The sequence below is a fragment of the Pomacea canaliculata genome, linkage group LG7 (genome assembly GCF_003073045.1).
Source record: "Pomacea canaliculata isolate SZHN2017 linkage group LG7, ASM307304v1, whole genome shotgun sequence".
Classification (NCBI taxonomy): Eukaryota; Metazoa; Mollusca; class Gastropoda; order Architaenioglossa; family Ampullariidae; genus Pomacea; species Pomacea canaliculata.
Genome location: NC_037596.1, coordinates 18,431,110 through 18,457,165, shown reverse-complemented (window position 1 = coordinate 18,457,165; position 26,056 = coordinate 18,431,110). Strand labels below are relative to the sequence as shown.

At 40.1% G+C, this 26,056-nt stretch overlaps 3 protein-coding genes across 9 annotated transcripts; 1 reads left to right on the top strand and 2 right to left on the bottom strand.

Annotated features, from left to right (window-relative positions):
* Positions 1-80: 80 nt before the first annotated feature.
* LOC112568323 lies at positions 81-4,502 on the bottom strand. Its single transcript, XM_025245576.1, has 4 exons — positions 4,390-4,502; positions 3,688-4,068; positions 2,931-3,212; positions 81-2,591 (listed from the first exon to the last, which is right to left on the bottom strand). The coding sequence occupies exons 1-4, from the start codon at positions 4,466-4,468 to the stop codon at positions 2,260-2,262; spliced, it is 1,074 nt and encodes a 357-aa protein (XP_025101361.1). The 5' UTR covers positions 4,469-4,502; the 3' UTR covers positions 81-2,259.
* Positions 4,503-5,869: 1,367 nt separating this feature from the next.
* Positions 5,870-10,957, top strand: LOC112569064. Of its 3 annotated transcripts, XM_025246716.1 has the most exons (9): positions 5,870-5,959; positions 6,427-6,621; positions 6,929-7,052; positions 7,337-7,462; positions 7,631-7,825; positions 7,972-8,019; positions 8,701-8,823; positions 9,456-9,480; positions 9,976-10,957. In XM_025246716.1, the coding sequence occupies exons 4-9, from the start codon at positions 7,348-7,350 to the stop codon at positions 10,166-10,168; spliced, it is 699 nt and encodes a 232-aa protein (XP_025102501.1). In that variant the 5' UTR covers positions 5,870-5,959; positions 6,427-6,621; positions 6,929-7,052; positions 7,337-7,347; the 3' UTR covers positions 10,169-10,957. The 3 variants fall into 3 exon arrangements, with proteins under 3 accessions (XP_025102501.1, XP_025102502.1, XP_025102503.1); XM_025246717.1 differs by lacking the exon at positions 5,870-5,959 and having other exon boundaries at positions 6,610-6,748; XM_025246718.1 differs by lacking the exons at positions 5,870-5,959; positions 6,427-6,621; positions 6,929-7,052 and adding an exon at positions 6,724-6,748.
* A 3,661-nt stretch (positions 10,958-14,618) lies between these two features.
* Positions 14,619-25,713, bottom strand: LOC112568459 (patched domain-containing protein 3-like). Of its 5 annotated transcripts, none has more exons than XM_025245764.1 (7): positions 25,401-25,713; positions 24,873-24,907; positions 20,512-20,619; positions 19,181-20,194; positions 18,840-19,046; positions 17,218-18,017; positions 14,619-16,987 (listed from the first exon to the last, which is right to left on the bottom strand). In XM_025245764.1, the coding sequence occupies exons 3-7, from the start codon at positions 20,546-20,548 to the stop codon at positions 16,184-16,186; spliced, it is 2,862 nt and encodes a 953-aa protein (XP_025101549.1). In that variant the 5' UTR covers positions 20,549-20,619; positions 24,873-24,907; positions 25,401-25,713; the 3' UTR covers positions 14,619-16,183. The 5 variants fall into 5 exon arrangements, with proteins under 5 accessions (XP_025101549.1, XP_025101550.1, XP_025101548.1 ...); XM_025245765.1 differs by lacking the exon at positions 25,401-25,713 and adding an exon at positions 25,295-25,379; XM_025245763.1 differs by lacking the exon at positions 25,401-25,713 and adding an exon at positions 25,241-25,358.
* Positions 25,714-26,056: the final 343 nt, after the last annotated feature.

Sequence of the window (26,056 nt, the reverse complement as noted above, 5' to 3'; positions counted from 1 at the left end):
ATGCTTTTCTTTAAGGTTAGAGGAAGGAGAATGATACAGGGGTGGAGTTAGTCTGAGGGGAAAAAATACTGCAAGTTTCAATGTTGATGCAGAGCTTTAGTCCCTTTATCAAGGGGATATTGAAGTGCTGTAGAGTTAAATCAGTGATGCATGCACAATCTAACTCCATTTCCAACCAGTAATTTAACCGCCTCTTCGTTTTGCAGAGTGGATAGTCAAGTGGTTAGAGCGATGGTGACCAAACCATAAGGCGCACAGGTTCAATACCCGTGTAGATCAGCTCAGTGTCGCCACTTGACCCCGCTGGCAGAAATGGGTACCTGACTCCAAAGAAGGTTGGGGAAGGTAAGGCAGCGAGGGAGAAGAGATGGGCATGAAAAGTGAGATCTCAAACAACTCACTCCTGACAAACTCAATCTGACAAAGGTCATGGTACGACACTTACTTCTACCATACAAAGTTCTTAGAAGTACTGGAATTTAGGTTAAAACACGGGTATCACATAATTTAAAGGAGACAGTTTATGCATGCTGAGTATTCTTCCTCAGAGTATGCTTGAGTTGGCTTGATGCTTTCTCAAGTACTTCAATGTAGCCTGACAGCTAGTGGGACCGAATAGACACCGAGAAATAAAACCTCTCCCCTGTGACTGTGCACTGACCCCTGACACTACCCCCCACACTGTCTTCCTCCCACCAGGAAGTCGCCGTGAAACGGGAACGAATCGCTGGAGATTAGGTGAAGACCCGTCCTTCATGACCTCTGAACCACAATAGGTTAACGAGATCACGTGGTCTCTTAAACCAGCTCCATCTATCTCTCATTCGTTGCACTTTCCCTTGGGGTTAAGCTTCACTTTTTTTCCAGATCCGGTGATTTTTCATCAACGTTTATACCCAGTAATAGCATTCCTAAAACAATCTGTAGATACTTAAAAAAGGAATTCCTTTGTAGTTTCGATGGCAAAATGTGTATGTACATGCATTTGACACGAACAGACTACCTACAAGAACGACGAGTGCTAGACTGCCCCGTCGACCCAAGGTCCCTTTTACTTATCCCCAAAGACCTTGGGGTGGCTGGTAACATTCTCATAGGTGACCTTTATCCTCCCAAAAATGAAATCTCTAGAAAAGGTTACTAACAGCTCCAAGGTCTTTTGGGCAGCGATAAAGAAATACAGCAGACAGTAATTTATAATGGGAGAAATAAGGAGATAGTAGGTAGATAAGTTCAGAGTCAAAAGGTATTAAAAAATTCTACATTCGAATATAAGCATACCACGTCTGTCACACGATGAAGTTTGGCCCTCGTGACAATCTTGTCAATAAAATAAAATAAAATGTATATCGGGCGTTGCAAATCCAAGGACAGAAAAATTGTGTATAAATAGCCTCAACTCTTTTGAATATTCAATATTATAATATTTTTCAGGAACACTCTTACTTAATTTTTCAACTCACTGCGACTGCGATGGACAAAGCGGTTGCTCCAGGCGGCAATGGAGCGGGCAGGGTGTCCAAATTCCTCCAACTGGCCAGCGATTCCGGCGCAAAGTCCGACCGCGAACCCAAAAATCCGAGATACGGTCATTATTATGGTCATTATTTATGTGTGACTGTTAACCTTCTTGGTAACTTGGCCATCTAGGAGTAGTACTGTCCGTACACCGCGGTCTTGCCCCTCACCTGCCCGTACTTAGTGCGAGCTGGACATTTTCAGTGTCTTTACTCTGGACCGGCATCCATCCGTAGGTGATGGTGGCAGACAAAACCAGCACAACCTCAAAATATTGCTAAAATTGTCCGCTGGTGAATGATAGTCCCATCAATGTTCATACAGATGTACTGCACGCGCGTTTTCTGGGAAATCAGCAGAGGACGCTGAAGACTACAAGACAGGAAGTCTTCTAGTGTCTACGGTCACGACCCTTTAGTTCTACCCGAAGTTCTGTTGGGGAGAATGAATAGTTCTTCATGATATGGCTATCTTAGACTGAGAACTAGACTCCACATGAAAGATAGAGGAGAAAAAAAAAGGAAAAAGATGAATAATCATGTGATGCTCAGACTCATGTCTTTTGCCTCCATTGCCTTCCATTTCCACGCGAGTCTTTCGTTTTCATTCGGGGGTTTCCATACTCATATAAATCAGCTCTATGCAGTAACCCCGATTCTTGTCCTTTTATTCTAAAATGTCCTATAAAATATCCTTATTCGAAAATGACAAATATTTGCATGCAGTAACCCTTGTTCACATTTAGCTAAAGACTAATTTCAGAAAGCCGGACTTACTGTCTACAGTGTCGGATCCTGAGATTTTGCTCGAGTATCCCTTTTCATGGCGGAGGGTTAGTGTCCAGTGCTTTCTCTCAGCTTGTCCTTCCTTCTCCAGACGAACAGTCAAGACGAGGTGAGGAGGATCGCCGTGCAGAGTGCAGTTCACTTCTTTTGAGCTCATCTTCCCTGATGAGCCTGTCGTCAGCAAACACTTTTCAATTGTTGTGGTGTAAGCCTTGATATTAAATGTCCAATCTTCGTGTGATGAATGGCGGGTGATTTTCGGATACATGTCAAGAAACTGAGGAGGACCTGAATAAATAAAAAAGATGGCAAGAAAAGGGAAAAGACAAGCAGCGTATTTTTAGTAAAACTTGAAGCTGAACTGTATCCTTGCTCTAAGAATTAAAAGGAAGTGTTTTGATAATACAGAGTATTTTATACGAACCCATAACTGTGTCTTCCTTTCTAATAATAGCCTTGATTTGACCTGGAACTGCATGCCTTCGTTAAAATAAACTTTGAAGCGTGGCTGTTGTTTAGTTGCAAGAAAATGGAAATATTTTATGCAGTGTACACACACATTGTTACAGTAGAGAGAGCATTGACAACAAGACATTTCAAATACAAAGTATAAAGTTTGGAACTTACATCGCACAAGAAATGACACAGACCTATTGACCTCCGACCCTTCCCCTTCACACCCAATGATCGGCCACTCGTCTTCACACTCGACAGAAAATGAATGGCTGATAGTTTCTTCATTTCTAGTAATTTGCAGCTCCTGTCCAAGTTTGTCCACCAGGTGGAAGTGAGATGGAGGGTATCCTTTGTTAAAAGAACAGATGACAGTGACCTTCTCACCCTCGCTAATGACGTAGTCGCTACCGAGCTCGTGACTATTCACAGTGAGACTCGTGACTTCGGGTGGATCTGTTGAATATATAAAACACAAAATATCAGCTTATTTAGAGTTACTCCAAGTTTTAAAGAAGAACTTTTGGATGTCATGGTTACATTAAGATGTAACAAAGGAGAACAATAGTTTAAGGAGTGTAACATACTTCTAACAAATAAACTGATGGACCCAGCATCTGCTAGAATGCTTTTATAAAAAGGTGGCATCAGACTTTTTGTAAACATATATAAAAATTGTTGTAGGTGAAAGTTTCTGTCTGAAAAGAAAATGAAAGAGAGACACTTTCTCCCTGAAAAAGGACAAGTTTGACGATGACATTTTATTTTGCTGAATAGTGTTGTCTCACTGAATCAAAAGGCTTTCTATAATGTTGGAATGAACTGATTATATTTTTTTGTTTAAAAATATGGGGAATCGGAAATAAAGTCCATTGTGGATTTGTGAAAATAAGTCTTACAAGCGTAAGATAGACATCACATAGGGACTTACATGAGACCTCCAGGGCTACCAGGCGAAGGACCTCTAATGACTCTTTGCTGTCGGTGATGGACAACTTCAGAAGGGTCAGCGGCCGACGGAATAGCTGGACAATGTGGATGTCGAATGTTACCACATGTCTGCTAAAGCTGAGATGTTTGGCAGAGCAGAGAGTATCTTTGTCTTTTCTCCAATTTGTCACACTCATTTGGTTCGACTGTTTTTTCCAAATAAAGTTACACAGGGTCGCCAGCTTGTTTCCCTCGCACACATCAAAAATGACATTGAACTTTTCTGAATAATTTGAACCATCCGTGATGTTAAGAAGATAGAAGATATTTAAAATCTCATTTTCCCTTTTATTCCATTTTTCATCGAATGTATCGATCTCACCTGAAAGAAAGGACACTCTTGTACTTATTGACAGAAAGACCATGTCGCTGCCTTGATGTGTTTTGTCTTCCATTAATCGTTACTTTTCTAAATTCAAGTTCACTGAAATTATGGCGAAACAACTACTGTCGATGGATTTGGTCTACGTGCACCAACATAAGGCAAGGACAGTTGTTTTTTAAAATAAACTCAGAATTTTGCATCTTTCTGTTTTATTCCATATTTTTAGCGTTTTATTTTAGTTGTTTTAACCTGTAGGGCAAAAGGTTTTTAATAATTACTTTCTAAACCCCAAATACACTGGTCTAATCCAATACTTACATGTACTGGCGTACACTGTATCATGTAGCATTATAAGAAGCAGGGAGAGGTAGCAGAATTTGGTAAATGTTGTCATCATGGAGCTAGACACTCCTGTCTGTTTTGCCTCCCGATGTCAGTCCGAATGTATTTGTTGGTCAGTAGGTTGATTGTTATAAATGGACATCTTTGTAAAATGTTCCGTTTCGTTTTCCTTTGACCTTTCGTTTACTGACAAGAGGAAACTCTTCCTTCTTTAAACACGTGCGTTTAAAGTGTTTACAGAATAATTTTCAAAAGAGCTTGTGTTGAAGCTGGTAAGGGGAAGAGTTATGAGTTATCACAAACTGCTTGCAATAATCAGTCTGCCTGCTTGTGTCCTCTCACTGACGACAATTCCTTAGTTTCACTAATCTTTTGCTCTGTATTAGTTTCAGAGTCGAGTCGTTTCAGTAAGGTCGAACCGACATGTAAACATTTAGACGGGAAAGATGAAAATGTTTTCTTGGTAAAGCAACAGTTAATCAGCAGTCATCATAAAAAAATAAATATGGATGGCTTCAAAACACTTTATGTTAGACGAAAACAGTAAAAATGTCATTTATTTGGAGAAAGTTTTAACAAAAAAAGCATCTTGTTAAACTTATAGTGGGCAATAGCACTAGTCAGAGACATTGTAATGTTTGAACGAACTGAAGATAAAGTTAACTCGCTCTAGAATGATAACTAAATTAATTACTATAGTTCATTTTTTCTTCGCTTCCTGCCAAGGCCTGGATTATTTCCACACGGAGAGCCTCTGACAAAGGAAAGGCGGAGGTTATTGTGGTGGCAACGGTATTCATGTCTTCGTGACAAGTCCGCCAGTCACACTGGCTAACTCTTACCTTTTTTTTACGCCTTTATGTCCAAGTACTATTTATTCCAATTGCAAATGAATAGTTTGTAATAATACTACTAATAATACTAATATTAATAATATTAATAACAATAATTTTATAGCGCTTTCCCAATGATTTGCTCAGAGTACTATACAGAAGTGATATACAAACCTATCCATGCACCCATATTTGCATGTAACAGACACTCATCTCTCACCTACTCATACAAAGGTAAATACAGACATGAGTTACCATAACCATATATAAAAAATGTGTCTTAAGTTTGAACTTAAAGGTGAAGACAGGGGCTTAAGCATATATCTCACAAACATGATGAAATTGTTATATTATTCAAAACGAAATAGCTGAATAATATTTAGCTAACCAACATCATTAACCTTTCAGCATTTTTAAGCCAACAGTATTCTAACATAATTGGCATCGAATAAAATAATTTTTTGAAAACTTAACTTAATAAATTAAACACAGTCTGCGATATAAGGATCAGGACTAAAAGAGATAATCGCATTTCATGTCGTCTGTCATGCTTAATACCCGCTGCAAAGTTTTATGTTAAAAACCGTTCATTACTCATCGGGGAGCTACCCGATTAAAGAAAGTTATTTATAGTAACACCAGCTTATCTGCGTCAGTGTTGAGGCAAAGTGTGAACAGAGAGGACGTTCAAGAAACCAACTGCACACAGGAAGGTAGGCTATGAAAAAATACTTTTCTAATGTAGTACATAAACAGTTTAGAATGATTTGTTTAGAGTTTCTCTCTACATATATATATATGAGGGAAACAAAATTTTGAGCAAATTCGCCAAAACAACAAATGACATTTGTTTACAGAAACTAGGGAGTAAAGCAGACCTAAATCGTTTCTTATATATGGTGTAGACTGTAGAGTATTGCATATTAAGATTCTGTGTTTTTTTCTTCACCACATCTCGTGTATCAGCGACATACATTGACAGCATCTCAGGTTTACAGCGACACTAGGAAAACTGCGGTTTTTTCATATAAAATAACGAGCACGCACCCCAAAGTTAATCTTTGGAATTTGTTGTAGATTTATGTTGCCTTTTAACGGACTGAGAGAGCATGAACAGAAAGAGCACGAAGATATGAGTATATTTGATACGAAGGTGTACGATTACATCATTTGTTTACAGTCTTCTCAAAAGGGTATCGTGAATCGAGGTCAGACCACAAATCACGAGACGACGCAGCACACGTGACACACCACAAGTCTTGAGTCGACACCCGAGTACACACACGAGAATAAACAAACACAGTATCGGGCCTAAGCCGCTATGAGAAGAACCACAAAACCTTTTGTGCTGATGTAACCAATGCCGTGAAGACAGGTGGACGCTATACTTCATATTTAAATATCATTTGAAAGTGCTGTATCTCAGGCCTATTTGTAACACTGACCATTAAAACGAATAACTGCATGTTGTCAGGTGCTGATATGCTGTTCAGAATTTGCGAGTAAGTGTATATTTTTGAATTAATGCAATCATCTGGCAACTGAGTAGAGCGAACATATCGGTATGACATAACCCTCCATCTTGTTTGTAAGAGGCTGAGTTTGTATTTCTGTGATACAGGAGCTAGAAAGTTGAGTCTGAATACATTATATCTGCAATACGTATGTTGATCTTGTCACAGCTTTCTTCAATATACATCGCTGAAGAACCACATCTATGAGTCATTTTTCTGGCTGAGCAAGAAACATTAACCTGTAAAGATGTAAAGAGTTAACACATTCACACTCCGCCACGAAGCCACTAAGGTACGCCATTGAATATCGATGATAATAATTATTAAGGTAGATACTTAGGTATTTAAAAACTAATATAACACTTTACTCATTGGCCAGATGTTAAGAGTAAACACTCATAAATCCTAGGCATACAGAAATGAAGAGATTGTGTCGTTGTTTAAAGATTTGTATTTGGCATCAAGATGGGGGTTACAATGGTCAGATTGTAAGTAGTTACTTGTCACTTTGCCATTCTAATGTACATTGTGTATCTGTGTATCTGTGTCCGTGCGTGCGTACGGTGTGTATTGCAGAAATATGAAAAATGAGATGCGCTTCCACACGTACAGCACCATTTCATGTGGACTGCATTTTTCCTGAAACTGCGAGAGAAGTAAATGGCCTATCAGTCCAGTTTAATCCAGACAACGGACCACAAAGTAATAGCAAATGCTCTTTGTCCTCTCTGATTCTCTCTCAATAAATAATTTGAATATTTATTTATAACTAATCAAATGATGTTTGTTTGCCCCTCCCCCCTTCATTGGGAATTAAATTGTTACACATTCGTGTTGTTTTCTTATCACTTCTTTAAATATTGTTTGAAGGGTTGGTGGTAGGCTGCACACTACAAGATGGGCTGGACTGCTATCACGAAGCTGGATTTACCACCAGTCTGAAAGATTCTACACATGCTGAAATCACATTGCCTGAAAACTTCATACATGAGTCTGGAACCTTCTCTTGCCAGATACCAGGCTTGTCTATAGATGAAATAACAACATGCCGATGGCCTCCTCAAGGTAGAATCTCTTGATCTTTGGTCAAAAGATTTGTTGTTGTATTTTTTAATGAACAACATGTATCATAGATGGATGACATCAAGGTTCCTCTAGTATCTTGTTCTAGGTTTTGTGAATGTTTTGAGTCTCTTTTGATTCTTTTTCAGAAAACGTGACTCACTTCATCCCAGAACTAAGTCAATCTGGAAATGGAGGTAAGTCTGGCAAATTGAAATGAAAATAGTTTTAAGCAGAAAATATTTTTAGACTATTGTCTAAAAGAACAAGGACAGCATTCACTCGACTCAAACATCAAGGGTAATTTCATTTTTAAACAATTTTGAGATCGGATATTAAATGTATTGTATCCTGTTGACCTTTGGGAAGTTCATATGTTTCTTATAATATTTTTGCTGTTTTTTTCTGAAATCAAATCTCCTTTTGATTACAAAACAAATCCATCTGGAGATGGAGGTGAGTGAAGGGAAGTAATAGGAGGATTCAATGATGAGGAAACAGTTTGAAAACTCTTGTTTTTGAGTGTCATTACTGATTAAGCATTAATGTTAGTAAAGATATGTATTATTCGATTATAGTGTTAGTTTCTTGTTTTCAAACACTGAGAATAAATTAAATATTGTGGTAGATTAAAAGTAAATAAGTGTAAATTTTAAACAAGTCATCTAATTAAATTCAAATCTGTTAATTATACATCACGCGAATTATGTTTAGCGGAGATTGTGTTAATACAATTTACTGTAAATGTTAAGACGTTAAAGATGCTGTTCGTAACATTTTTATCAGTTGTAATTATTTTCTAAACTTTTTTGTAAGCTAAGTGCTTTAGTTGAACTGTAGATAATGCATTTATTGACAATGTATCAATACATTTGCAGTCACCAATGGTATGGTAGCAGGTGTCGCAGTAGGAGTAGTTCTTTGCATAGTTATTTTCGCCATCGTTTTTCTGGTGCTGTACAAGAAACTTCCGGCTTTCAGGAGGAGGCTGACATTTCTGGGTGTGTAAATTAAGATTTGAAACTTTTTTTCCTGAAAAATATAAAAAACTTTCACAACCTAGATTTAGCATTTGAATTTTTTGTGTATTTCATAAAAGCAACATTTATTTTTAAATGACAAATAATAACAGAAATATTATTTGATACAGAAAGTGGCTTCTGTATCCTATATACCAATTTAATGGGTTAAAAGTTATCCTCCCTCTTGAATTCACTCCTGCCATGTACAAAAGGAAAAACAAGGGAGGCTACAAGTACTCACGAAAACGTGTACCATAGTTATTTCCCCTGCTGTGCATGTTTCTAGGATTACAATATTTATTTTCATTTCTTTCTTGCAAGAACCGATATTTGTTCTTATGACTAAATGGCATATATTACAAAGTAACGTAAAAACCTGCATTTTATTTCGTTCATTTTTAACAGTTTGAAAAGACACTACACCATTTAGCTATTTATTTTAATTCTATTATTGGAGCAATTTTACAATAGCCATTGGAACGCGTTTCTTTTATCATATTTGTGATATAGTATGCTATTACTCCAGAAAACATGTTAACATGGAGCGGAATGAAATTTAGGCCACAAAATAATTTGGAAACAAATACAGCAACTTTTTTTTTTAATTTCAGGACGAGGGACAGATAGATCAAGAGGGTATGTGTACATTAGTGTTATGTTTCTGCTTTTTACGTCTACGGTCATGATCATGTATGGACTCCTTTTATTAGGTGTAACAATGCTGTGTGCACACATCGGAAAAGATGTCCATTATTTTGTGTTATTTAAAGTCATAATTTTTGTAATATAAAATATAGAGTGCATTAAAGTGATGTTTTTTTTCCGTTATATCACAGAAAAGAAGGGACGAAAACTTCAAAAATGTTTCTAGAAATCACTTACCTCTACCTCCATCAATCCAGGGTACACACAGATGGATAAAAGCACAAATCACAGCAAATGTCACACACACTCTCTCTCTCTCACTCTCTCTGTCAAGGGGTTACATTCTTGTTTATGCTTGTAATGTAATTACCTTTATTACTCTGAATTAATCGATTGCTACTTGTTCAGATAAGGATTTATGTCTAGATATACACTCATTATTAAAAATATTCTTTGATTTATAATAACAATTGTTGTCTTTTTCAGAGATATAATTGTTGTCATGGACGGGAACAATTCCCCCCAGTGCAATGATCAACCCGAGCAAGAGAAGATTAGTGTGAATAAATCGGAACAAACAAACTGCAAAACTGAGACTCCCGTGAGCGACTATTCATCAAATGAACCTTTATTAAGCAGTGACGAGTCTCTTACTATTGCACCAAGACAAAATAAGTAGTTCCAGCAGAAGTTACAAGTTATTTTGCAGGTTAAACATATCAGTATTGGTTGATCTCCAAACAAAAGTTTGCTGTGATGAACTGCCTCTACACTCTCTAAATAATTTTCCAAAAGAAACAACTTTACGACATTAATTGATTTCTGTTGGAAGGCTGATCAGCCTTCATCAGTTGACCATCTTGTCATGGAATATCTGTGTGTATGAAGGATGACATGTGTGGATGGTTCATGTTAATTATGGTGAGTACTATCTGTTGGTTAGGCTTTCTTAGTCAGTTATGAGAGTGATGTCCTTTTGTCTTACCGGTGTGGTTTTAAATGTGTGTGTCTGTGTCTGTGTGTGTGTGTGTGTGGTGGGGGTTTTGGGTTCATTTGTTGTGAATCTCCTTTCTAGTTGTCTGTAGTCTTCTGGTTTTCATCTACAGCCTTCAGCTAAGCCATCGGTTGTCTGCCTCCTTTTTTTTCATGCACGAACGGTTTCTCTCTACAATTGGCTGGTGAGAAGGTCACACATAGTCTTGTGATATAGTCTCTCTGCTTTGTTGTTGTATTCATCCAAGCAATCTCGGGTTGTTTTAATGCATACAAAAGACAAGGTCCAAATATTAATTGATTTGCTTTTATCATCGATTACTTTTGACCTTGTTGACCTGAACAACGTGAAACTGAGAACTGTAACCCCAGTTATCTGACTCTGAAAAGATGCTACACCACTCCACTTGCTATTTTGGACTACTGTGATCAGTTGAACTGATTTGATATTCTTGCAATAAAGAAAGGAAAATCTGTCATGTTATTCGTTTTTGTGAAAGATCGATCAGAATGACAATGATACAGATATACGTAAAAGATAATATGAACAGAGTTCGCATCAAGCGGTCAGTGCTTGCTATGATTGTGATGTTTTGCTATAAAGTGTACCTGCCATACTATCAATAATAATAAGAAGAAACAAATATTAACAAGAAACATTGTGAACAACTTTATTTTCTGTGGAGTCGTCCAATCCTTTATTCACCAATGGCCGGGGTCTTGTACTCAGCACCCCTACCCCCAACCCCCTTGCCTTAGAAATCCACCTGTATACTGCGCATGCGTCATAGTTAGAGATATTTAAATAGGGCGGAGTCACGTGCCTCGAACTCTTACCTTGCATATATTATGACGGAGGTCGAGTGACGTCCATCTTATAGCTCCGCCTCCATGTCCGCCATTTTTGTTGTGGCTGTCGCGCGTGACGCGATAAGAAAGCTAAGCTTCAGGTTGTTTCAAACTACATATTGAAGATTGCAGGTTGGTCATAAGACCAAAAAAAATAAATAATTACCTGACAGAGATCAATGGAGTGCACGAGTGTAGATGGTGAGTAAAAGCTCAGTCAACAGTCACGTGTCTGTCCGGATCTTCTGCACACATCAGCTCTCTAAAATTACAGACCCAGTGAAAAGATGTGTTGACTCAGGTTCGAGTTCAGGTCAGTCACATATTTTGCACATCCACCAACGATGCAATCACTGAGTCCGACTGAGGAACACTGTTAACTAAGGCAGGCAGACTCTCTTCCTCCAGTGTGCTTACCACCAAGAGTCCCAACATTATTGTATATACACGCCTACTCTCATCTCTCTTTATTTCCCCCTCCCCTCCATCTCCCCTTCCGTGATAACTCAGGTACATGTTGCTGTAGGGCAGGTTCACCAGTGAAGTTATATAGAGTCTCAGTTTCATTTTACTGTCTTTGCAATCGTTGTGCCTGACAAAGGTTTATGGGAGTGTGGGGCTGGAGAGTTTTATTCGGCAAATACAAAAGAATGTAGCAGAGAAAACAAAATCTTGGTAACAGCATTTCTTACTAGACGATGATGTCGTTTTAAAATTCCTTACCCACCTGTAGTCTGTATAATAGGAGGGAGGCTACTTTTAAGAGGTTGACCCTATACAAGAAATACACAGCTTGTGTCACAAATAACTAAACCATGAGAAACAAACTATACACAAGCTCTAGAGAAGACTGTTCTGTACAGTGGGAAGCAAAACCTAAAAAAAAAAATCAAAAAAATTTTTTAATCCGAAAAAGTATTGTTAGCAGCAACTTCCAAGTAGTATGTTTACTTACATGGTGTCAAGTAAAATGTTCGGCCATGTTTAGACGAAGACTATAAAGATCTTGACAACCAACTTTTATCTGTGATGGCAACATAAACCAGAATACAGTCACTGGAGGTATTCTTCACACTAGTCACGGTATCTGACTTTGGAATGCTGGTGGTATTAACACATAAAAACACAAGAAAGGTTGTTTATGGAGGACATTTTAAGGTGAGGTAAACGAAATGAAGAAAACGCAAGAAAAAATGCAATATAGAAGGAAACAAAATAAAATGGAAAGAAGAAAGAAAAGAGAACGAAAGGAAAGAAAGAAATGTGTAAAGGTGGCGGTCGTTTGATAATAGTTCAACACTTTCTGTGTCCGGTTTGGTCGTGAGAGACTTCAATCGATGATGAACAAAATGTCTGGTCGTCACCGTTCACTGTCACAGTCTGCGATGGAGACGTCGTCAGAATCCTCACTCACGTCAACCCTCAGACCTGACGACATGAGAGGAGAGGTTGTACAGGAATGACTATACTAGTCAGCTAGGTGGAGTAAAGTGTCAGTGAGTGTGTCTAGTCAGCTAGGTGGTGTCTGTAGTAGACTTGTCCAGCTTTTCCTTGAATCACACCTAAAATTTACTTGCTAAATTTGCTAAACCCAACAAGTGCCAGAGAAACCTAATGCCAGCCAATGGAGGGCGATGTCAAGTCCCACTATAGCGAGAAGACCTGTATACCAACAGCCATCACCCTCCTGGCATCATTTTAGTCCCGTTTAGGAAGCAGTCGATATCTTCTGAACCGAGATGTCGTAAATTCTGTAGTCCGACTGCAATCACACGATGCAGTGTAATTCTAATCTCGTCCTAAGCACCCGCTTGGCTATAAATTGCGATTTATAATTAACTTTTTAGTTGGAGAAGTAATCGAGGGGCTTTTTGCTAGCCACCATTAAGTTAAAAAAATTAAAATAAAAAGCACGAGCCAACATCCGGCAGACATTTATCACAAGTTGCGCAGGTGTGTGACGGACACACAGGTAAGCTGTCACCTGCGTCAAGCGGCGAGGACAAAGGGGGGCGTGTCCACCACCACCATTCTTCGCCACATTCACCGTAACCACCACCACTACAACTCCTCCACAACCCAACCCGCCCACCCACGTGGTCACATGATCTTTCCCATTGTCTCTCTCTAAAAAACAAAAGAGTGATTACGTGTTTATACGAATGACTCACCTTGTGTGCTTTACCAATACATTTACCTGATCTGTATTTTTATTCTCCTATATAAATATTAACTGCATTAGTTTATTCTTATAACATCATGTAAATAATCTTTGTTTTGTTCTGTCCACGTTAATATTTATATTATTTTTATGTTCATATTTGTGTTTTTCATATTTGTGTTGTTCGTTATATTTTTGTTTGGAGTAGATGTTTATGTTCATGTTTTTTTTCTCATATTTTTCTTCATTGTTCTTGTTTGTCTTGATGTTCTTGCTTATGTTAATGTTCATGTTCTTGCTCAAATTTTTTATTCTTGCTTGTGTTCATGACTACGTTCTCATTCATCTTCTTGTTAATGTTTGTGTTCATGTTTTTGTCTATTTGTTCCTGCCCGCCTTCATGTTCATGTTTCTCTTGTGTTTGTTTATTCTTGATGTTTTGAGTTGTGGTTGTTCTTTTCTTACTATTTTTTCCTTCTGTTCTGAACTCTATTGTTTTCCTCTACTTTTAATCACGAGACTTCGCTGTGTCGCAATCGTCAGAGATATATTTGGACTCGGATGTAGTAATGGGTATTTCCCAGAAAGGTGTTGGCAGTAAACTGCATGCGTCTCTGTCTCTCACAGAGAGAGGGAGGAACGTGCGAGAAGTATCAAGGTGACAAATTAGCCCCGTCACATCAAATTCCAGGTGTGACATGAAACATTCACGGGAATTGCCTGGCATGAGATCAGGTGCCTGGAAAAACCAACGGCAGCACCTGACATTTTTATTACCATATCTTAAGTGTGCGCGTTTGTGTACAAGCGTTCGCGCGTTCGTTCATGAGTGAGTAAATGGACAAGCAAACCAGTCTAACAGTATGCATGATGATGATGATGATGATTAGTTCAGTTAAAAATTGTTTTTAAAGAATATTTTTAGTGTAAAATCGGAGATTGTGAACTTGTGAAACGCATGATTAGTAATATCTCTTAGTATCCGACACTACCCACTCTCTCTCTCTCACGCACACACACAAACAGTTACACAAACATAGACATTAAATTGAATAAATAAAAAAATATCTATAAATAAAAACGAACAGAAAACACGAAGACAAAATCATACAAATGAATGCCGGAGTATAATACAAACCAGTTTATTATTTAATATTTGTTTCTTACAATGTTCACACGTGTGATATGACAGCCAGTTAAAATACTGTAGGTATTCCCCATCAATAAAACCATCACGAAGTATATTCTCTTCCAACAAATGTCGCAGTCAGACTGTAATGAGGAACATCTGTGTGTGTGTGTGGGAGGGTGTTCGGGGGGAGGAGGGCTGGATGTTGTAGTGTGTAATGTGAAGGTGTGCGCGTGAGTAAAGTATGTAGATGAGTTTTGTCAAAGACACTAATTAAATCATTAATATCAAACAGCAATCACAGAAGACACATGACACTGTGGTAAAGCTGTAATTACAAAAACAAAAAGGATGCAGCGAGTTGAAATCTCTTTGACAGAGTTTAGTATCTCTCAATGTGCCATCTATTAGCATCTTTGGCAAGATATTTCTGTAAACCTTCTGACTCGGTGTAACACACCAACAGTAAAAACGACAAAGTCAATAATGACACCTATAGTGTCCGTGAAGTGAAGAGCTGTACATAAAAATGTGTTTCTTTACATAACTCTTGTGGAGTGGACGTTACTTTGAAAGTTGAATACTATTTGCACGACCAGCATACTTACCCCAAGCAAACAAACAACAAAAGCGCAAAACAAATCGACGTAAAACAATAAAATATTTACAACATAAAACACATGAATGTAAATATAAAATCTATTTCACATTATGAAACATCAAAAGTAACGCGCTGGACAAAGTAGAAAATGAGTTTTCTAAACATTTATTTGGCTATACAATTAAGCATACCTTTAATACATATGAATTTGACAAACACTTGACAGAATCCACCCCATGACTATGTGCATATGGGTTTTCTCAAACACCTTAGAATCAACCCCTGACCTTACAGTCCTGTGGGTGTGAGGGTTCGGGTCTCACTTATCTCACAACCAGCTGTTTTCTTTAAGTCTAAGTTTCCTGCGATTTTTACCGAGCAATAATGGGCCAGGTAACGAAAGTAATCTTCGTCACATGGGTATCGAACCGACTAGAATGGACGCCTTCAAGTTCGAACGCATCTGCTTTAAACGTGAGGAAATCTGTTTTCTTCCAATCCATCAGCTGAATGAAATAAGTATGTTACAACTCCACATGTGTAAAATATGGACCATAAACACTGTGTGTTTACATGTCTATGTTACAAAGTGTGTGATTGTGTGAGACAGAAGTCTATATCAAGATACCCATATATAAACTCCCTTCTATCTATTACAGCCCTTAGTCGTGCCCATCAGGGTACTCTTGTGGTGATAATGTTTAAGCTATTGAGCAGAAACAGAGAAATCACGGTTAAGTAGCTAATTAACATAAAACTGTTTCCCTCACGATTTCCTTTTCATTTTTTTTTCTAAATATTTCCTTTTTTTAAATAAAGGATTATGGATTGTTCTAAATGTTGTACGACTTTGACGATAAGTGTAACTGGTTGCACACGGACTGAAGGAAAAAAATCAGACAGGTTTATCTGTAGCCAGAAAATTGTGCATCCTAATGAACAAATAGACAATGTAATTTGTTTATATTACAATAGTTCTTGTACTTTCACCATCATAAACTGTGTACTCAGTAAGCTTCAGTCTGTTTTCGTGTTTATCATGTTGCTCACCAATACCTTCTGAGACTTGCTCCGACAAGGTTTCTTTAACGGAAATGTTCGGGCAGATGTCATTTTTACTTTCACTGAAGGAAGCAAGGTCCCTGTGTTCGTGTTGAACAGACCTTACGTGTAAATGGCCACGAGGCGAATGGTGTCCATCTTCTCTTTGCTCCTGTCCAGGAAGGTCAGATTTTGCCGCATGCGCGGTGACCTGGTTGCTCTGGGGACCAATCAGCGACAGCACCGCTGGCAGGAAGAGGACGGCGTGCAGCATACCAAAGCCGATGACCAGCACCATGATCCTGAAGAAGGAGACGAAGATGTAGGAGTCTGAGAACACCAGCAGGATGATTCCCAGGAGCGAGGACACGCCACCGTTAAAAATAGGACTGGCCGCGTGACTGATGGCGTCATGCGCACGCTGTGTGCGCGTGCTGGCGTCAGAGAGAAGGTAGGCGGAGCAGACATGCGCAGAGAAGTCCACGGAGAAGCCGACGCTCATGACTAAGTGGATCATGGTGATGGACGATAAAGGCGTGTCCCAGTAGTACATGAAGCCGAAGATGCCCACGAGGATCATAGCAACAGTGATGGTTACCAAGACAACCATGAAGGGATGGGGAAGAAAGATCACGCAGACGACAAAAATAACGGCAACTGCCACCCCCACCATCTGGAGGGTGGAGGGTAACACGGCGTGGTACTGCTCTAGAGCGACGAAGGACTGAGAAGAAAACAAAAAAAAAAAAAAGAGGAAATAAAACATTCGCTGAATTTTATTCATCCCTTTCTCACGGATACAGGAAAGGAAGCCCAGATGTAGTCAAGGACAAATTCACCCACACACATATCAAATACATATACACGTGCACACACACACATAATGTCCTAGCAAATTTAAATAATAATGCAATAATAACGCAGGAGAGGGAGACAGAGAGAAGACTAGCATACCTGGTGATAGGCGAAGACAGGTAGAGGCGACTCATCAGCAAGCTTCCTCATCCTCGTCATGAGGTCGGCCAGGTCATACTGACTACTGATGGGCGTAGAGATCACGTAGCACCTGGAGGCCGTGAGGGACACGTTGTTCGGGCCAAACACTACGTCGCTGTAGTACCGCTGGTTGGCTGGTAAAAACACGTCCGCCAGGTTCTTCACGAATGTCGTGTTGGTGAAGTTTGCAGAACGGACAAAATCAGTCAGCCAGCAGCGCTGGAAACCTTTGGTCATCTGTCTGTCTTGCTGGGCAGACGAAATCAGCTGCCGGAGCTGATCGCCTCCATCTCCCGCGTAGTTAACCTCCCCATCAACGACAAAAGCAACAGGTATGCGAGTAGGGAAATATTTTTCGCTTGCCAGGAGAAACGAATGGTAGTACGAGGACTTTGGTACCAGTTCGTAGAGGACCAGACCCTGTGGAAGGTTGAGGACACCGTAGATCGCCGCCGCAAGGTATCCCAGAAAGCCGACGATGATGACAACGCAGCCAACAGAGCTGATGACCAGCTTCGGCAATGTCAGACGAGGAAGCTTCTCGCAGATGCTTTCGTCATCGCGGGCGTCCTTGGGAACTGTTCCTCCGCAGATGAGAGCTCCACAGGAGGACTTCCCGTCAGACTTTAACTCCTGTCTGCTTTTTGTTCTCAGGCAAGTCAGGAAATGTCGCGACGAGAATACCCGGTGAGAGTGCAGAGCAAGGGATCCCCCGAAAAGTGTCGCTTGACAAATGTAGCAGAACAAGACTGCAACACCTAAACAACGATGGAAATAAGTCTTTGATGTGATTGTCAGATGATACGTTGCCCATGTCCAAGAGGAAGAAGCTAAGTACTTACATTTTTTCAAACCTCAATAGTATTTGTTTCTCGTGGACAGAAAACTAAGCACTTTAAACACATAAAGTCACTACATAATTCGTCCTTCCATATCAGCAATTATATTTTACCAATTTATTGTCGATCTTCATTACTCTCGGTCTTAGCCACTGTCAGACATGATTACTGTCAATCTTAGCTAATGCCATTCTTGAGTATCCTCTGTCTTAGTTATGTGAATCTTAGCTAACCTCAATTTTAGCCAATGGAACAAATTATGAAGAAACGCGAGACGGTGTCAGTCTTTTTTTTTTTTTAAATTAAGAATGAACCACTAAAGGAAAACAAATCAACCTTAACAACCATTCTGACAATGTGAGAAAAATACGACAAATCAGTTAGAATGGTTCAAGCTGGCTGGAAGTGATATAAAGGATTTCGATTATGAGGAATATTCATAATAAAACAATAATATAAAATAATAATACTACAAAAGAAGGTAGAGCTCTCAGATGAATGACTATAAAGGCTATGAACTGTAAGTGGTTCATTGTGTCTAAATACCTTTCATCATAGATTAGGAAACCAATGTGGGGAAAGAGTTTGTTGTCTGTTTGAGGGCCTGGGCTCAACAGTAAAAAGTAAATATCAGACTAAACATTTGCCTTGAATACATCTGTTCTTGTAACATTGCATGGTGGTTTGTTCTTGCCTTACAGCAGCATCAACCGATTATCTTTCATCATACTCTTTTCTCACCTGTGTAGATGGAAAAGTTCGTGACACTCCGAAATGCCGATGAAGTTCCGATGATGAAAGAAACGAAGTCTGTGAGAGATGTGACTGTGATGCCGATGCCGGCGCTGGCGAATGTTGCCCCGAGACGATCTGGCACGCTCATCACCCGCTCTGAGATGGTCTCGCTCCACGAGGACATGAGGAGAAACATGTCATCAACACCGATGCCTGTTTGCAAACCGGTAGAACAGAGGGTTAGTCTGTTACAAAAGACATGAGACAGAATACCAAGAAGTGTACTATTCATTCACTCATGAACACATCCCAGCACACATCAACGACATTTATCACAGATGACCTACCGATGATCAGAAAGGGCATGACGCCGACCAGGTTGACGAACTTGACCCCACACAGACTGACCAGTCCCAGAGACCCCACAATACCCAGTCCCGCGGCCAGCACCCCGGCATTAGCCAGCATCGCCCTGGTGGACACCGGGTTCCCTCCAGAAGAGACTATGGAGGCAAAGGTGATGCAGATGGTAAAGGTCAAGGCAAAAAGGTAAATGTCACCCTTGGTTCCTTTGTCGAGTTCCTCGTTCAGAGACTGGGTCGTGCCGTAGAAAATCTCTGAGAAATTTGACTTTAATTTGCCGACTGATGAAAGAAACTCTTTCACCCATTCCTTTGATGTTTCCTTTAATATAAATGATAATTTAAAAATTCCTGCAGACTGAAGGGTTTCAGAAGCATTCTGGGGTTTGTTCGTCTTTGTGTCGGAGATATAAAAAGAAAGATCAACTACTTCCGTTAAATTAGGAAGTGGCCAGTACGGGAATTGAACCCTATTGGCCAACAGTAGTTTCTCAAACTCAGGGGATAAAAGTTGCTCCCCCTCTATCACGCATCCAGAAGCTGTTCTAGCGCAGATGTCTTCGTAGGTGTGAGGTTGTCCACTCTTGTTTACAGAGATTTCCTTCACCTTTTGCACGATGTCTCTTATTTCTGCCAGAGACTTTTTCTCCAGAATGTTGGAGCCATTCTTTGACTGAAATATCAAAGTGGCTTGGTCCACTGCATCACTCTGGGCAAACGCGTCGTAGCGGAGGTCATTGACATTAAGAAAGAGGTCTCGAACTTTCTGTCTATCGGTGATCGCTCTGCTGTTCCTCGGAAAGTAGAGGCTCTCCAGGTCTGTTTCAAAGTCGAGAGTGAACAATCCGAAGCCCAGACCGCCAAACACCACGATGGGGATGATGATGAAAGGCAGAGGGTGAGTGCCGACGAGAACTCCATAGCGTCTGAACACACAGGTGAACTTTACTTTCATGGATGTGTAGCACCCAGGCATCTTGCAATCGTGACAGGACGCCTCTGAAAAATATTCAAGATTTTTTCAGCAAAAATAAAACAGCGAAAAGGACATGATAAATGATGGAACAATGTTTCTTTTTATTTGTCTGACAGATCATAAGAACACTGAAATACTTTATTCGTTTTTCATGTGTCTGTGGTACGTTGACGTTTTTCTGCCTCTGATGAACGGAGTTCTCCAATTGCATTTGTCAAAAAAGTTTTAATCTTTAAAGAAAGTAAACATTAAAATAATACTTTCAGAAAGAGAGGTTCCAACGAAATAAACAGTCTCACTATTCCCATAAATATAAAGAATTCACAGAAAAGTTCCTTGCCTTTCTCCGTCAAGGCTGTTGTAGATGACAAAGACATGTCAGAGAGCCGGTGTTAATGTAGGATCCTTTTCACATCCGGGTGAACTGCTACTGGGTAGAGCTTGATTCCTAAGACAGTGTCATAACAGCTTCAATTCACTAATATAAATTAAAGTAGCAATTAAAATTTGCTTCTGAGAAAGGAAGAGAATGGAAACTTATTATGAATCTTTTTGACAACTCGCTTTGCAGCCTACTTTTGACACAACAATTATCTAAGCTGTTGCTACTGCAGATCAGGATGTTGTCGCTGCTGTTACCATCACGTCACTGGTGGTGCGGTGTCCACTCACTACCGTACACAGTCATACAATACCTTACAGATGATCTACCACACATGTATAACACATGCAAAACACACACACACATGTACAATCACAATACCATACACTTAAGTACACTCTACTGCTATTGCAAATTACACACATATATAAATAAACTATTTTGCTTTATTGAAGCTGTCTGCAGATATTAAAGCTCTAAAGAAAGTTCTCTAACATTAGTCGTTGAAGCAAGAAGTTTTCACACTTATGTACAAACATTCGCTGTACAAACACAGACACATGGGAAGACAAGCAGCTGCAAACGTGTGGACAATAATGTTGGGTGGTAAATCATGATGTTGTGGGCAAATTTTGTAATTCTTCCTTTTTATTTATCTTGTCCGGGTGGTCCTGCTGCTGTCGCTCTGTTGGCTGTACATGGCACAACACTGTCAGTCCAGCAGACGCATGATGCACGTGTCTGTCTACCTGTGACATGAGGCCACACGCTCACCTTCCTGTCACTAGTAATGAATGGCATGGCATTGCCCAGGCCTGAGCACAGAGACACGTGACCTGCACGATGCGAGTGGCAAAGGATGATTTACGACCTTGGCTACGCCTACATGAGATTGGGGTCAGAGGTTATCTCCAGAAACGTGTGTGTGCATTATGCGCTTGTATTGAGGTTCAGGAAGAAGGATGCAGCTTTTTCAAGCTTGTTAATTAGTAAAACAAAGCTTGTCTGTGTGCATGAACCTCTGTTTGTATGCGTGCATGTCTGCGCGCGTGTGTGTGTAAAGGAGAGAGCATTGTCTATGACATAAATGTGTTTTGTAGAAGACCTTCAAAGCGCACTGGTCTCGTGGTCAGGACCCACATCCACGAATTTTTCTCTCCAAATGTCTCCTTTACTTTTTCTTTTACACGCTGTTCATGTCTTTTTACCATTAAAAGTCTTATGAATAGCTTTAAAGTGGCTACACCTGTCATAATTTTTTTTTCAAAGAAATTGGCAAGGTTTTGTCTTTTTATTATTTCACAGGACGCAGACTGACACAGCAGTGGTGTAGGTATGTAAAACTGCAGACGCTATTGTGGTTAAGAGAAAGGCTTTCCCCTAGTCAAAATATTTCATTCTTCTCGGAAAAATATGTTTATTTCCTACAATAAAGCCTTTCCCGCCACAACCAAACAAGTCTTTACACGAGACAGCCAAGCTGGTGAGTTCAGACAGGACTGAGCAGTCGGTCTCTTGTCCTGTCAAAAGGTCTTAGGATCATCGCACAACCTTAATGTTAGCTTGCTCTTCTTCACCTTGTCGTCAATTTGACGATAGCTGCGCAAACCTGAGTCTTTTGTGACTAGCTTCATCCTTGGATGCTCACTTATTTCTCAGTTCATTATCCGCTCATGTAGTCTCAATCTGTCATGCCGTTACCATTATCATATTCAATGCAGCAGTCAGGCGTAAATTAACCTGAAATTATTCATTCGTGCTTGAAGAAGAGATATCAATACAATCAGAAAACATTTCACATTTTAAAAAACTTTTTGAAACAGCAACGTTAATAAAGATGACTTACTTGACAGTGATCTCCAACGAACTTTCAAAGAAGAAGGTATGCAATGTTGTCTTTGTAAGTGTGTGTGTGCGTCTGTGTCAGGACATTGTGGCTCATACTTATGGCCTGCCAGACCCGGATTTACAGCGTTTTCAGCTTCATTTTCGTCTAATTGATAATGACAGGCATGTATTTCAGAGTGGGTGTGGCTATGAAAATCAGAGGCGTTTCATGACAATAGTCTTTCCTTTATGGAGCAAGAGGGTGTACCTGTGTGGACTCGATGACGACAGGTGTTAATAAAGGTACTTCAGGATCTAGAAGAGGATCAGACTTCCTAATATTTAGCTTCATGTTTGAAACAATTAACCAACAGACAACAAGGTCGCTATGTGGAATGCTTCATAAAACTTCAAAAGAAGGTTTACAGGGTCTGATTATGAGTTACGATCCAAAGAAGAGAACAGAATCGTTTAGTTAACAAGACAGACATGGACTAGTCAGTGCGCACAGTTATCTGCTCTTCACACAAAGCAAATGAGGCAATGGATGACAATTTGTGAAGGCCCAAGCAATCCCACTGGACAGCTTCAAAGCACATTCACAGGTACAAAAATAAGGGAATTTTTCCCAAAGATAATTACTCTGGAAAGACAATGTAAAGTCTCAGAGCTTGAAGAGAAAATTTGATACCTGCTTCCCTCAGCCAATGGATTGACATATAGTCCTGATAACAAAACAATGCATACGCTCACTTCTAAAACTAAAAGTGTTTAAAGTGTAGTTTCCCGTTAATTAAAATTGTTAATGAACACATATTCACTGAAGCTATCACATTCACTTTTTGCTGTACATCCCACGTGATTATGGGTGAGTAGGTTATAAATCCACACAAGTGATTTCTTCGGATAGAGGTAATTAAGAAAAGTATTTTTCATACATACGGAATGCTGAAGATGAAAAGTACTGGCTGACAGTGGCACCGCCACGGAAAATTGAAGTCAAGCTAAGAAATAACACTTTGCGTGATTCCCACGGAAGGACAGAAACAAAGCAGGAACTAAAGCTCAGTCAAGTATGAACCCACAGGCACAAATTATGTAAACTGCAGTTGTAAGTGCATCACGAGACAGAGAAGAGGACGGAAGTTGTCATGCCGGGCAGGTGCAGCCTCGTTCTCATACACACGAATACATAATAATTAGGCAGAGCGTCTCCACTGTACGATCAATACGCTTATCACAAATAAAAATAAATAGCATCTCAATACACATTTAAAATGCTCATATATTAAATGCAGATTCAAACACAGACCAATCATATAAACAATTATACACCATACAAAAAAAACAAGACAGAAATAAATGCTACACCCAGTCGGGCCAAACGAGATTCAGTCAGTCGTCCCATGGCTGCCACCTGTGGTTTGGGGGATTACATGGACAGACAGACTAGCAGCTGACAGGCCGCCATCTTGTCTATTGTGGGCAATAGTCAGCAGGTCCTGTACAGGACGACCTGTCCAGTCTTTGTTCGTAAGTCAGTTCTTCCTCTGACCAACGCGGCTTTGGCCACCCTTCAAGATGCCTTAGAGGACAGATTTCCCCAGGGTGTCTTGCCGTCACGTGACCAAAGAAGACCAGCTTAAAGTCACTTGACTGTTGAAAATAGTTCATTGCCGTTGATGTTCTTGCGATCCTGGTGTAGATATCTGGCGTGGAGCTGCCGTCCTTAGAGAGGGTGGCTCCCAAGTATTTGAAGCTGCTGACTTCTTCGAACTGTACCTCGTTCATAGAGATCTCTACTTTGCCGCTGCCATTGACCATCACTTTGCTCTTTTGGTGCTGGTCTTTTAGTCCATATGCATTTGAACTGTCTGTCAGTCTGTTGGTGAGACGTTGGAGTTCTTTGTTAGTGCCTGCTGACAGGTCTGTGTCATCTGCAAAGTGCATGTCGCAGATCGGTCTTCCACCAATTGAGATGACAGTGTGGTCGTCGTGGATAGCTTCGAGCATGGTATTCTCCAAGAAGATATTAAAAAGAACTGGTGACTGCATCAAAATGATTAAAGTATGGCTGGAGATTCAGGGCGAGGTGGAGTCTACAGGTGTGCTGATCATATTTCAGAAGACACAGGAACAATAAAAGTGCCCACAGCCCCAGATGGCCAGTGCAAGGGTTCATGCTAGTCCAAACGGCGGCAAAGATGAATAGACAGCAATGCCGCTTGGGTGTCCATGTTTGGCGAGCACACAGGTCATTAGAGATGTATAAAATCAACAATATCATAGCACAGAGAAGATCACAGGGTCACGGTGCATGCTGTTGACATGTAAATCCACCATTGGAAAATGAAGCAATCAAGTGGTCCACAGATAAGCAAACATCAAATTGACAAGAGAGAAGATGGATACGACTGAAGAGGTCTTTAAGTGATGAAAACAGAAAACAAACTGCCGCAGGCATAACAACATCTGGACCAGGATATACTCACGTGTCATTTTGTACCTCCGGTGATTTCTTTGTTACCTGGAAGATTTAAAAGCCCGCATGGTGTTATTCGGATGCGCATTGAAATTACACACATGGTAACACTAGAAACATTTACAACAGACAATCACACACACACACAGAGGCACCGTAAAGAATATTCATTGATGTTTCATCTATCGTGCTACTTCTGATGGAGAAACAATACACGCTCGTCAAAGAGGTTTCTTGAGTTGTAGGAGTCTTTAAACCCGTATAACATCAGAAAGGTATGGGAAAATTTGATGCAAAGCCTAGCTACCCAAACGCCTATTGATCCCAGCACAACATAAAATACAAAAATACAACAAATATAGTTCTCAAAATGCGTACGTTATTCGGAGTTTCCATAGCAACTCGGACACAAGAATCTTACAATTGCTTTACCTAGACTGACCACATTCTGAAACATCTAGGATGGTCTCTTGTGGTGCCAGGTGATGTCAGGTGTTGTGCACGCTGTCTAGGTCACGTGACAAGCTGTTCTACTCACTTGTTTACGTGCATCCACGGCGAAGGGTCAAGGCCGACAGCCCTCGGGTACGGAGTCTGATCCCCACTCGTTATAGGTTCCCTCGATGTTTTCCATGTTTGTAGGTAAATTTCTCTGCTCTATTGCTTCCAACATATTTCTTGCGGACGAAATTATATATTAGAGGGTAAAACAGGTCATATACCTGTCGGAGTCTATTTTACAAACAGTTTTCAGGTGGCTACAGCAGCTGCAATTATCGCTAGCGGCTGATAAACCGACGCGGGAAAGATCAATAGAAGGAGGCGGAGTCTGTTGCTGATGTAGGAGAGGGGGAGAGAGGCTTTAGGGAAAGGTAACCCGTCTGCATCCCCCCATCCCCACAGGTGTAGCTGAGGGATGCATGAGGCACTAGTACAAGGCCACAACAAAAACCAAACAAAAAGTGTGACCTGATGTTCAATGCCCAGACAGTCCGCGTGGAGGTCACAAGCTGAGCGCAGACCTGTGAACGTTGACTGTTTGCTCCTCCGCTCACACGAGAGCTCTCGCAGCATGAGCACTCCGATAGTTTTGTTAGCTTTGACAGCGAGCTTTCAAACAGTTGTGGAGGTGCCAACAGCAAAAAATAAGCTAGGTTTTAAAGATATTTTGTGATATCATAAACATAAATTGAG